Source organism: Emys orbicularis, chromosome 2 (genome assembly GCF_028017835.1).
Source record: "Emys orbicularis isolate rEmyOrb1 chromosome 2, rEmyOrb1.hap1, whole genome shotgun sequence".
Lineage (NCBI taxonomy): Eukaryota > Metazoa > Chordata > Testudines > Emydidae > Emys > Emys orbicularis.
In genome coordinates, this window is record NC_088684.1 from 85544170 (window position 1) to 85557113 (window position 12944).

General features: G+C 40.5%; 1 protein-coding gene across 1 annotated transcript in view; it reads left to right on the plus strand.

Annotated features, from left to right (window-relative positions):
* The window catches only part of SMCHD1 (structural maintenance of chromosomes flexible hinge domain containing 1), a 167825-nt gene that overhangs the window by 135543 nt on the left and 19338 nt on the right, over positions 1-12944 (plus strand). The window contains exons 37-42 of the mRNA XM_065397884.1: positions 5848-6000; positions 8981-9107; positions 9294-9413; positions 10736-10821; positions 12165-12287; positions 12537-12727. Coding sequence (XP_065253956.1) covers positions 5848-6000; positions 8981-9107; positions 9294-9413; positions 10736-10821; positions 12165-12287; positions 12537-12727 — 800 coding nt within the window. The remainder of the gene's footprint in view (positions 1-5847; positions 6001-8980; positions 9108-9293; positions 9414-10735; positions 10822-12164; positions 12288-12536; positions 12728-12944) is intronic.

Below are 12944 nucleotides of genomic sequence, written 5' to 3' on the forward strand. Positions count from 1 at the left end.
TGAGAAGGAATTACACAAGTGGTAAAGGGTTATATCAAGCACATAACTCCTATGTTAGACATTAAGACCTATACATTCCTCTTAACGAGTCTCTCTTTTACAAACATACACAAACAGGCCTTGTGTTAGCCTCATGCAGTTCCAGCTTGGCAAACAGAGAAGGTGGTTAACAATTTTATAGATGGCCTCCAAGTCTGTTCTTCTCAGCCCTCTGGTCTGTCTCGGATTCCCTTGAGACCCCTCTAGTTCACAGTCCTACTCGAGCCCACGGAGCAGAGTTTTGGCTACTCTGCCTAACAGCATTGCTTCTTCAAGTGTCAATTAAGGAATCCCAGTCACAGTAATTTACTTTGCTTGATTCTTATACTCTTTTTCCTCAAAGGAGTCACATGTCTTAAAAGCATGCCCAGTGTGGATGTGGTTATTAATTTTATCTTATTAGTATTTTAGAAGGAGCTAGGGGGGTTGTACCGAACGAAGCTCACCCCACTTTACTCACTCATCAATCATTCACTCTGGCTCGCTGTAAGGTCACAATAACCAGGTCGACCTGTGCTCCAAGCTGGAACTTTATACATGGGATAGTTACTTTTGCATGGGCCCATATTTGCAGACCAATAGGTTCAATATCGATTGCACACACAGACTTTGCCAAATCCTTTATCAAATCTGCTTCTGCTTAAAGGGGACCCTGCTCCCAGGATCCTCTGCAGCTCTTCAGCCATGTTTAAGTCATGTCAAGTTATGCTCACACCATTCATTCAGTATGGCCACACCAGTTTGGCACCATCCCAACATAAGTCTTCTACTTTTATCCCTTTGTATTCAAGATGGTGAGAAACTCACACCTTAAACTGTTAGTCCTACAAGTTACTCTGGTATAGAGTGTAACTCTGAAAGTAGCCACCTGCTCTAGATGGTGTCCTCAAACCCCTCTTTCCCCCTTGCCCCCAAAAAAGAAAAGAAAACCACCTTTCCCCTCAAAGGACAAAAGAACACCAGATTATTACAAGAGCCACAGAAGGTGAGCTCTTCCATGATTGCTCCTTGTTCTTCTGGGGGAAAGATTTGAGCCTGAACATCTTGTTAACATTCCTGGCATCAGCTAAGTCACACTTAGAGACATCTTAAAAAGGATGGATCAGTCCTTCTTGGAACTCTGAAAAAACCAGACTGTCCTTGCCAGTCATGGACTCACAGGATGGAGGTCTAGAAATCTCCCTGAACCTACAGATGAAGTCCAACTCTAAAGGAAAAAGAACATGAGTCCTATCCCAGCTTCTTAAGAGGGTTAATCGTGTTACTTGGCAACTCTGACTCCTTCTGAAGAAAAATCTAAAGAGCTCTTTTAAAGACGTTCCCTTTCATTCCTCTCCAATTAAGTCACATTGTGATGAGTGTATCATCCTCCTCCTCCTTCCCTCCTCCCTTGCAGGAAAAATCCAAAAGGGAATAACAGACTAGAAAAGTCAATCCTCTGGAAATTACCAGTCACCACCCTCTTGTCTTCTTCCCTGTCTTTCACTTTCACTTTCTCACACACACACACACACACACACACTCCACTCCACTCCACTCCAAAATGTCTTCCATCCCCCCACAAGGACAAGAGAACCAAGAAGACTGAAAAATAAAATCAGGGAAAAAAGCCAGAAATCACCACAGATTTTCATCTCCTTCAATAAGTTCTAGTTCCTCCTTCAGAAAGGGGGAATTCTCAGCTCTGAATCAAGATAATCATAAATCCAAAAAGAACTACAACACTGAGCTGAAAAATCAGATGTTCTTTACTCAGACTTCCATGAAACTCTGAGAGTGGTGGCTACTGTGTTAAGATAGACTATTAGAAAGTAGGACTAGAAGGGACCTTAATAGGTCATCTATTCCAGCCCCCTGCACTGAGGCAGGACCAAGTAACCCAGACCATCCCTGACAGGTGTTTTGCCCCCAGCCCCACTCAGCCCCCCCACCCACTGCTCTCCCCTGCGGGGGCAGGAGGCAGAAGCTTGGTCCTGCGGCAGCCAAGCTTCCCCCCTCCCCCGCTTCTTCCCCCAGCGTGGTGCTTTCCTGCCCCTCCTCCTCTCCTTCCCTGCGCCGATCAGCTGATGGCCCTTGTGAGGGGGAGGGAGAGGAGTGGCAGCCTGCTCCGTAGAGGAGGCAGAGAAGAGGTAGGGATGGGACCTTGGGGAAGGGGGTGGAACAGGGCATATCCCTTCCTGCCCCCTGCTATGAGCCGCTCAGGGCAGGGGGCTGGGAGCACCCCCACAAGCCGAGCACCTCTGCCCTGAAGCCCCCCCACACCCAGCCTTCTGCCCTGCACCTCTACACACACCCCAGCCCTCTGCCCTGACCCCTGAACTCCCCCCCACACCCAGCCTTCTACCCTGCTCCCCCACACACCTCCAGCCCTCTGCCATGACCCCTGCACCCCCATGCCCCCCAGCCCTCTTCCTTGACCCCTGAACCCCCCCACATACCCAGCTTTCTGCCCTGCACCCCCACACATACCCAACCCTCTGCCCTGAACCCCCCCCACATACCCACTGTCCTCTGCCCTGATCCCTGAACCCCCCCCACACCCCCAGCCCTCTGCCCTGACCCCTGAACCCCCCCCCCCCCCCGGGTCTGGGGTCCTGTCTGCCGGCCCCTTGCCAGCCGGAGTCCCAGCGGCAGGCCCTGCTCAGCCCGCTGCTACATCTCAGTGGTTTGAACAGAACCGCAGGCTGGAAGCGGGCTGAGCAGGCTGGCGGCATAAGATCAGCATTTTAATTTAATTTTAAATGAAGCTTCTTAAACATTTTGAAAACCTTGTTTACTTTACATACAACAATAGTTTAGTTATATAATATAGACTTATAGAGCGAGACCTTCTAAAAAACGTTAAAATGTATTACCGGCACGCGAAACCTTAAATTAAAGTGAATAAATGAAGACTCGGCACACCACTTCTGAAAGGTTGCCTACCCCTGAGCTAACCTAAATCTCCTGTGCTGCAGATTAAGCCCATTACTTTTTGTCCTACCTTCAGTGGACATGAAAAACAATTGATCACTGTTCTCTTTATAACAGGCCTTTCATAAATTAGAAGATCCTTTTCAGGTTCCCTCTCAGTATTCTTTTCTCAAGACTAAAAATGCCAAGTTTTTTTTTTTTTTTTAACCTTTCCTCATAAGTCAGGTTTTCTAGATTTTTAAATGATCCTAGAATATCAGGGTTGGAAGGGACCTCAGGAGGTCATCTAGTCCAACCCCCTGCTCAAAGCAGGACCAATCCCCAGACAGATTTTTGCCCCAGATCCCTAACTGGCCCCCTCAAGGATTGAACTCACAACCCTGGGTTTAGCAGGCCAATGCTCAAAGCACTGAGACTTCTCAGCCTCTGCACCCAGGAGGGAAGAGTTACCCCTCTCCTTCCACTCTCTGGCTTCCCCTGGCTTCCTTCCTCGGCCTGTTTGTAGCCCCAGGCTAATTAGGCTGTCAGCTATTTCCCATTTGCCAATCAGGTGCTGGTTTCTCTAGCCAGCTCCAGTTTGCCTCCCTTAATTGGAACTGGCATGACAGAGGGCTGGCTCAGGAGCTCCTGCCCAGCACCCTTCACACTAAACTTTATCATTTTGTTGCTCTCTTCTGAGTTCTCTCCAATTTGTCCAAAATGTGGGGCCCAGAACTGGCCCTGGTACTCCTACTGAGGCATCCCAGTGCTGAGCAGAGCAAGATGATTACCTCCCATATCTTACATATGACATTCCTGTTAATACACTCCAAAATGATATTAGCATTGTTGACTTGTATTTAATTTGTGGTTCATTATAACCCTCAGATCCTCTTCTGCAGTACTACCACCTAGCCAGTTATTCTCCATTTTGTATTTGTGCATTTAATTTTTCTGTGCCTAACTGTGGTGCTTTGCACTTGTCTTTATTGAGTTTCATCTTGTTGAGTTCAGACCAATTTTCCAATATGTTCAGGTCATTTTGAATTCTAATGCTATCATCCAAAGTGCTTGCAATCCCTTCTGCCTTGGTGTCATCTGCAAATTTTGTAACCGTGCTCTCCACTCCATTATCCAAGTCATTAATGAAAATATTGAATAGTGTCAGATGTAGCATCCCACTAGATATGTCCTCCCACTACTCTGAGTATGGTCTTTCAACCATTTGTGCACCCACCTTATAGATCCTGCCAGAGAAAGCATATGCACAGACTAAAGCCAATAATAAATATCTCCCATCCAAAACTAAAACCTTCAGAAGTCATTAGGGAGGAGTGGGGAACTCCTGAAAATAGAATGTGACTTAGTTAGCAAATCTTGAGGTTATGCAGGCCCCAGAATGGAAGAAATTTGTCTTCGTGATCTCCAGAGTTGATTCAGTGGTGACATCCTTACCAGAGGATAATGGATAATTCCTCTTAAGAGGGATGTCTTTTCCAGAGACCCTGTAGACAGGAAATTAGAAGCCACCCTTAGAAGGGACTTCAAAGCCTTTTCAGAGCCCTACTGTCAACCAAATGCTTTGCTAAAGTGCCAGTAACTGATGTAATGTCCTAAAAATATTCAATCCCCACATCTATGGCAAATTCAACCCGTACTAAAGAAGATATTCCTAACTATAACATTAGTGATGAAATGTTCCAGGGATTCCATGATCCTTGTTGTGAGACCAGTGTCAACCAGTTCAGTGGCCAGATGCTTTAAGCTCTGGACAGTAGATAACTTCTACAAAACAAATTTGAGTACCATTACTACTATTTCAAGTGATTATCCACATATTTCACTTCTGGTGCACATGTATAGCATGAATGTGAGATCAGATTCTTTTAAGCTAGTAGTATCTGCTGGTGCTGCCTCTGCACCCTAGATATGCTCATGGTTCCAACCCAAGGACATAAAGGGCTGAGAAGAACAACCATCCCTCAGTTCCTTCTTACTGCCATTGCAACAAGACAGAACCTCCACAGCGTCTGTTTACTCTGCACACCGTGCAATCTCTTGTTAGCTAGTAAGTGTAGATACTATATTTACTAGTTTGTTTACACGCCTTAGCCAAAAAAACCAAAAACCTTTATAATGCATTAGGGAATACTCCCAATTCCGGAACCCTCGCCAATATGGCTGAAACAATTCCCTGGGATTTAAAACTTGCCCCTTTTGTGATGCTGCTGTTTCACTCAATGGGCATTGAGGTGCTTGTTTTTCCTTGGTGAGGGATACATTCCTGACAAATGCTCTGTTGATCCCTCTCCAAGTGGACCCAGAAAGCTCTTTCTACTGGAATGATCAATGAAGGCGTCTTCAGAACCAGGGGTGAAAAATCCTGTCAAGCCTGAATAGAAACTTTTGGCTAGTGCTCCTGTGAGCTGCAGCTCTACTCTCCAAGAACCACAGCTTTTACCTAGAACTTTTACATAACAAAAACTACCACCACACTCTATCTTCCCAAGCCTTAACCTTTCCTCACATGCTAAGAAAGAGTTTGAAAGGTTGTGTAACAGCGCAACCTGGTGACTCCTATAACAACATTTACCCTAAATCAAGGGTTCCAAAACTGGATTGCGCCATCAGCAGATGGAGTCGTGGCAGTCCCTAGTGCATGAAGGACACCACTTTGTTCCGTGCAGCGTGATCTCACTCATGCTTGCTCGTGAGGTCAAGCTGTATAGAGGATGTCATTTTGCTCTACAAAATGGCATCTTCAGATGCTGTCTGGGGTCTCAGGAGGAAATAATTCATTAAAATGGGGTCATGCTAGCAAAGAGTTTGGGGGCGGGGGTTGCTGCCCTAAATATTCAGTGCAATTCTTATTCATGACCTACACAAACTCATTTTTGTTTGTTCTTTTTTATTAAGGATGAATACAACAACCGTACAGGAAATAATTTGGTTGGCAAGATAGTAGCTGCAATTAAGAGTTCCAGTGAAGAAGATACAGAGATCCCAGTCTTTCAGGGGAAAGTTAAAACAATTGAGTTTCCATTTAACAGAGGATCTGCTGAAATCGTTGTAAGTGTTTGTTTTAATCACAATGAAAAATGTATTTTTATTTGTAGGTAACATTTCAGTAACTTTAAATTTTTTTTTAATGGAATTCCTTGATTTTTTTTCATAAATTCATAGATTTTAAGGCTAAAAGGGACCATGAAACTATCTAATCTGACTTCCTGTATATCAGAGGCCATCAAATATCACTGTTATCTGTGTATTGAGCCCAATAAGTTGCTCTGACTAAAGCAGGCTGTCTAGTAAAGCATCCATTCTTGATTTGGAGACATCAAGAATCCACCACTTGCCTTGGTAGTTTGTTCCAATGGTCAGTTATCCTCATTATTCAAAATTTGTGCTTTATTTCTGATTTGAATTTGTCTGGTTTCGGTTTCTAGCCGTTAGTTCTTGTTACGCCTTTCTCCACTAGATAAGAGCTCTTTTGTACCTGGCATTTTCCCCTCATGAAGATTACTTATACACTCTAATCAATTCACCTCTCTGACTTCTTTTTGATACGCTAAACATATTAAGATCTTCTTGAAACATGGAAATGGAATGTGTGAGTGACATCACAAGAAGTATATTATCCTCTTAGTCCTATAATAGTTTTTCTTTTATATTGAACAGTTTATTTAAAACTTTTCAGTGGGGAGGGGGGAAATTATTTAATTTCATGGAGTGCCAGTCTTGAGGAAAATGCTGGATAGTGCTTCACACTAGCTTCTGGAAGCAGAAATAAAAATATGTCTCTCTCCAACCACTAGCACCTGCTCTCAAAGAGCCAGTTTGGCAGCCAAACTCCATTCTTCCTGCCTCAACAGCAGCTGACAATGTTACAGTCTCCCTCTGCTTATGCTATAAACCTTCTTTCTTTCCCTGGTTTTCAGCTGTCCTGCTTGTTCTTTCATTCTGGCATGGTAAGATCCTACTGCTTTGGACAGGAACTCCTGTTGTCCCCCTCTCTCCCTTGAGGGAATGAGGGAGTACTTCGGTAGTGACCATCTTCAGTGACTCTTGTATTCCTTCTCCTTCCAGTAGCAGGTCGAGTTGTTTAAAGGTATATCTGCATTGCCAGGTGAAGATGTGATTGTAGCATGGTCTGGCATACCCTTTAGCTTTATTATAGCTATCACAGGTAATAATAGCAGGATGGTGTACACTACAAAAAAGTAGTGTTTGTTGTATTGGACTTCAGCACAGGCTAGCAATCAGAATACCAGCCCTCGAGGGCACGTCTACACTGCAGCTGGGAGCTTACCTGCCATCCCAGATACACAGACTTGTGCTAGCTTGGCTAAAAATAACAGTGTGGATGTTGTGGAACTGGTGGCAACTCAGGCTAACCCATCTGACTCCTGGGACCAAGCTCGGGTGGCTAGCCCAAGCTGCTGCAAGTGCTGCAGCATCCACACTACAGTTTTTAGTGTGCTAGCAAGTCTGTCTACCTGAGCTGGCAGGCATGGTCCAAAATGCAGTGTAGACACACCTTTGAGGACTGGTACTCTAATTGCTAGCCTATGTTGAAGTCCATGCCGCCACATCTGTCCTATTTTTGTTACCCATTAAAGCTAACACAGGCATGCCTATCCATGCTACAATCATACCTTTACTTGGCAATGTAGACATACCCTTAATAACCACCAGTGCTTCCATTTATAGTAGCTGAGAGCCTTTTGGTTTCATATAACTTAATGTACATGAGTAGACCTATTGAACTCAATGGGTCTATTCATGTGCATTAAGTGTTTGCAGGATTGAGGTCTTTGTTAGTTGTGAAACAGCTTTTAACTTTTTATTCAACTATAATTTTGCATCAGAAATTCAGGGATATTCTTAAATTTTGGCAGCATTCCATCTTGACTAGAAGTATGGGTAAGTACCAGTTAGCATCATGAAACTGATAACCACATAGGTTTTCACCGGTATTTTGAGTTTTGTGAACATGGAGAAATGAGGGGAATGGGGAAACAATTTGGTTCTATAATATCTGTAACAGAACTTAAATTATGACTTACTAGAATTTTCGTTTCTTAGTAGTTGCTGACCAAATATGTATTTGCAATGTCTTTTTGAAAGTCATTGAATTTCTCTAAAGGTTGTATTGTTTTATTTCTTCTTGTATTGGTGACCTTTAAAAAGTGGATCTCTTGTCTGGTTACATAGAAATCTCTCAGCGTTAACAGTGGAGTTCAGCATTAGATTTATTGTGATCATCGCTTGTATAAAGCTTGGGAAAGATGCTATGTATGTGCCATTATTTAAGTTTACCCATACTAATTTTACTTTTATATCATTCTTGATGGTTGTGGTATTTGCTATATTAAACTGTAGGGAAAGATGAGGGTTTTAATAAGAAATTATTGAGAAATGGGTCTCAAATATAGTGTTTGGAAGCAGGTTAATTTTCATCTTAGAGAAAGTGCCCTTTAATAATAAAATGACTTCTCCATCTGTCATAACTTTGTTCATTCACTTGGGACCTACTGTCTATTTCCATAGTAACAGCAGCAACTTTAGCTCAGCATTGGGAGTTAGGTGCTTTTCTTACCTGGGTTTATATATTTGGCCTGGTTTCCCATTGTGTTTGCATTGTGTTCACATGATACAAATGCATTCTAATACTTCCAGGAAAATTTTACTTATGGGAGAGAGTATAAGGTATATTTTTTTCTAAATGTTTGATCTTACTGATAAAACATATAGTTAAAACTACAATTCTTTCACAAAGTAAAGCTGATATTTTAGTCCTTAAACTTAAGGTATAGAGTGTTTAATCTTCAAATTTTTATTAAGAAAAGAAATTATAAATATTGTTAATTAAGGATAAAAGATAGTTATTGATAAATTTCAAAGTCAATATTTAAAACGTTATCCATATTTTATAAATAGTACTTAGTCAGCAATGTGATATTTGACTAGGAAAAATTCAAAAGTCAAATTTTATTTGTTGTGCTATATTTGTGCATGTTATATGATGTGTGTATATTTGTTTCTACAGAATCTAGTGCTGGCAGAAAACAGCCCTGGAAGAGATAGCACTGAATATATTCTTGAATTTGAGGCAGACTTACCAGCTTTGGCAAAACCTCTGGAACCATACCGTCTATCATTTATGTTTTACAATGGTGAGTTTCAAAAGTAGCTTCAAAATATTTCTCATTCTCTCATTCCTAAAGTTTGACTTTTATTTCACCCCCAAAAAAATCCATGTTGGTTTTGGGCATCTTTTCTCTACATCAAGCTGTGTGACATTTTAATATGTACTTCTGTTAGTATTGTTAACAGAATGTTGATGTGTTTCAAAAATTTAGATTTTAAGAAACAGCAGCAGATGGCGACGCTTACAAGAGAGAGAGACGAACTATCTAAGTCAATAGCTTTATACAGAAATATGTTTGATACCACTGAGCAGCTTATTACTGAAATGAAATGTAAGTCATGTCATTTACATATATACCTTTAAAATAAAAAAAATATGTTTTAACTATATTTTCTCAGGAAGGAAACTAGTTTTTTCCTATTATGATTTTGATATTAAAGAGATTGTAAATATCAAAACTGAAAAATGAGGAAACAAATTTTACAGTTTATTTTGGAAAAAAGTAGTGTTTGTTGCATTGGGAGAAAAGCATCTGGTTATTTGAGTAGGTGTACATATAAAAAGTCTAGCAGTTATCTTGACGTGAGGCAAAATCCTTAGGCCAAAGTTTTCTAACATGGGTGCCTAAAGATGGGCTCTTAAATCAGTACCCTAATTCTCACAGCTTCTGAGCACTTTCATTTCTTCAATGAGAGCTGTGGGTGCTCAGCTTGCTGGAAATCAACACTGCCTTTTAGTCCCCTAAATATAAATTTAGGGACCTAACTTAAAGCCAACACTTTCAAAAGTGGATACCTAAAGTTTCATAATGTAATTTTTCTCCCCTCACCCTAGAGACCATAACACCCAAAAGTATGTTGGTTGTATATGTTTGTGTGTCCCTACAGCAGTCATAATTGTTTATAAAAAGAGGTTAAGGAAGAAGCCCGTCAGTTAGATATGTAGGGAAGGCTTACATGAAAGAGTGAGATAAATAAAAGTAATAAAAGTATACTTGTACATTTTGGTTATTCTTAAACTTACTTTGTTTGGATCAGCCTTCTTATTGACCCAAATGTTTCATTTGTTTTATATGCCAGATATTTTGAACTTTCTCTCATTGTTAATTGCTAATATAAGATAAATGAAGAATATTGATAAATTATAAGAAACGTTTGCTCGTTGCAGTACTAAGATCAGGGTTAAATTCCATAGGTGTAGTTCTAATATGGGCTCTCGATGCAAAGCTGGGTTCTGATACTTGTGGTAGAGGAACTTTTAGGAGCATTCTCAGATTTCAGACGTTTCTGTCTAAGATAGGAGATCTGGACGCGAGCAGTGCACTATGCACTGTTTTTAAAAACATTTTGTTTTGATTTGTTAGATTGAATGGAGAATAAGACAACAAAATTGTTGGGTTTACTTCTTTGTTTTCAAAGCTGTTTCAATATAATTGGGAAGCACTTATTTGAAGAGAAATTGTTTGCAGTCTGGCCAACCCCAGGACTCTTGTGATCAAATCTGAGGTGCGTCCAGTATACACTGGAAAGCAATAATAATGGAAATATCTCTGACAAGGGGAAGGAATACTCCTAGAAGAGAACTCATTGGGTAATAAATTTTCCATTCCAACATTACCTACCACGCTAAGTGTTGATTATTAAATTGTTTCAGATCAGGTCCAGGAAGCTGAAACAAGACAGTCTCACCTGAAGAATGAACTGAAAAAGCATCAAATTGATATTCCACAGACAAGCATAGTATGGCTTTTTAATTTCCTTTTAAATTGTTTATTTCACAACAAGCGACATATATAACACTGTACAAGTAAAGCCAACTCTCAGCTTGTGTTATATCAAAGAATCAAATAAAATGTGTAATCCATACATACTTATCTACCAAAACTCTAAGGTGTAAACTTAATGGGTCACTTATATAAAGTAGTGCCAAAAACTGTGCTTAATTCCTTATGTGTAAAGCAAGCTTTCATTTACTGTTCTGTCAATATGCCTTAAAACTTATTTGAAGGGACCATTTCTGAAGGTGAGTAGTTAGCTGTATCTGTCCATATGTAGTCCTTGCTTCTCAGCAAAGACTACCAGTAGAAGTGCCAGTTTTGAGGATTGCTATTTATAATATTATACAGATGATTATACATTTCACACACAACTGACCAATGCTGAATTAAAATTAGTAATTTAGAGGTTCAGTACAATATCTCCCATTATCAATTTCCCTGAAAGATCAAGTATCAGGGGGTAGCCGTGTTAGTCTGTATCTACAAAAACAACAAGGAGTCTGGTGGCACCTTAAAGACTAACAGATTTATTTGGGCATAAGCTTTCGTGGGTAAAAACGTCACTTCTTCTTACTTGCGAAGTAACTCCCTGCTCTCCATGTGTCAGTATATAATGCCTGCATCTGTAACTTTCACTCTATGCATCTGAAGAAGTGAGGTTTTTACCCACGAAAGCTTATGCCCAAATAAATCTGTTAGTCTTTAAGGTGCCACCAGACTCCTTGTTGTTCCTGAAAGATCAGTTACTCTTTAAAGAATCTATTGAGACATCTTGCATTGGTAAAGTTTTGAGTTCATTATTGAAATAATTGAATATAGAAATGAAAGTTATAAATAATATATATTATTTCATCATGAACCAATAAAATCAATTGTTTTTCTATGCATTCAACAGTCTGGCCAGTTGGTTTCCCTCTGTTAGCTTAACCTTTAGGCAGAGAGCCTAATTGCAGCCTTCCAAAATTTTGTTCTCACCGCCCAGCTACAATCCTTCCCTCTGGCTCTTGCACTTTCTTCAGTTCCTCTTCTGTCTTGGCTTAAGGCAGGCACCTTCATTTCCTCATGAAGCAATTAACCAGTCTGACAGATGGAAAATGAAATAGGTACCAGAATTCTTTCAGCAAAAGGACCATAGTTGTGATGCCACGTCTTGTTTTCCTCTGACACCAACTAGAATAGAGCCATACTAAGTCTGGTCCAGATTGTTGTATGCTTCACAGCAGAAACCTGATTTACAGCTAGGTAAAATCTTTCTCTACAAGATGAGATGATGTACAATTGTTAACTTTCAATTTTAATTTACAGTTGCAGTATGTTGATTCTTTCATAAAACAAAAGATGTTGGAGCAGGAAGGAGTAAAGAAATCTCCAAGAAGAGCATGTACCCTTTCAAACTATCCCAAAGACAATCAGGATATTTTAGGGAAGGTGAGTTTTTTGTTAGTCCTTTTCACAACAATTCCATGGTGAAGAACTTCAAGCTGTTCAGTCAGTAAGCTCCTAAACAAGTTTCTAAGTAACCTCTGGAAAAGCAGCCTCCAGAAAGGGGTGCCAACAGCATCCCATCAAAATTGCCCAGTTATTGTAATGAGCCTTCAATTGAAGAGGGATTGTGGATAGCAGGAAAAACATAAGTGATCTTGTTTCCAACAAGTATTCTTTACTTCTCTTGTACAGATTGCACATTTAGCACAGATTGAGGATGACAAAGCAGCGAAGGTCATCTCTTGGCATATGGCTAGTGATATGGACTGTGTAGTCACCCTAACTACTGCTGCTGCTCGTCGTATCTTTGATGAAACCCAGGGTCGACAGCAAGTCTTGCCTCTTGATTCTGTTTACAAGAAGACTCTCCCGGATTGGAACAGGTAAAGGAAAAAAATTGTACTTCTGTTTTCCTGGAAAACTTTTCCTTCACTATATTTTTTTTCTAATTTTGTTTAACCTTTATATTAGCAAAGAATTCTAATTAGAAAATGTCTTCACAATCATGTTAACTAGCAGGAATGTAGCTTAAAATCTTAAGTAATATCCCAGTTTTGTAAATTTAACTTTGTATTGTTATTTTCTATATTCTATAAGAAG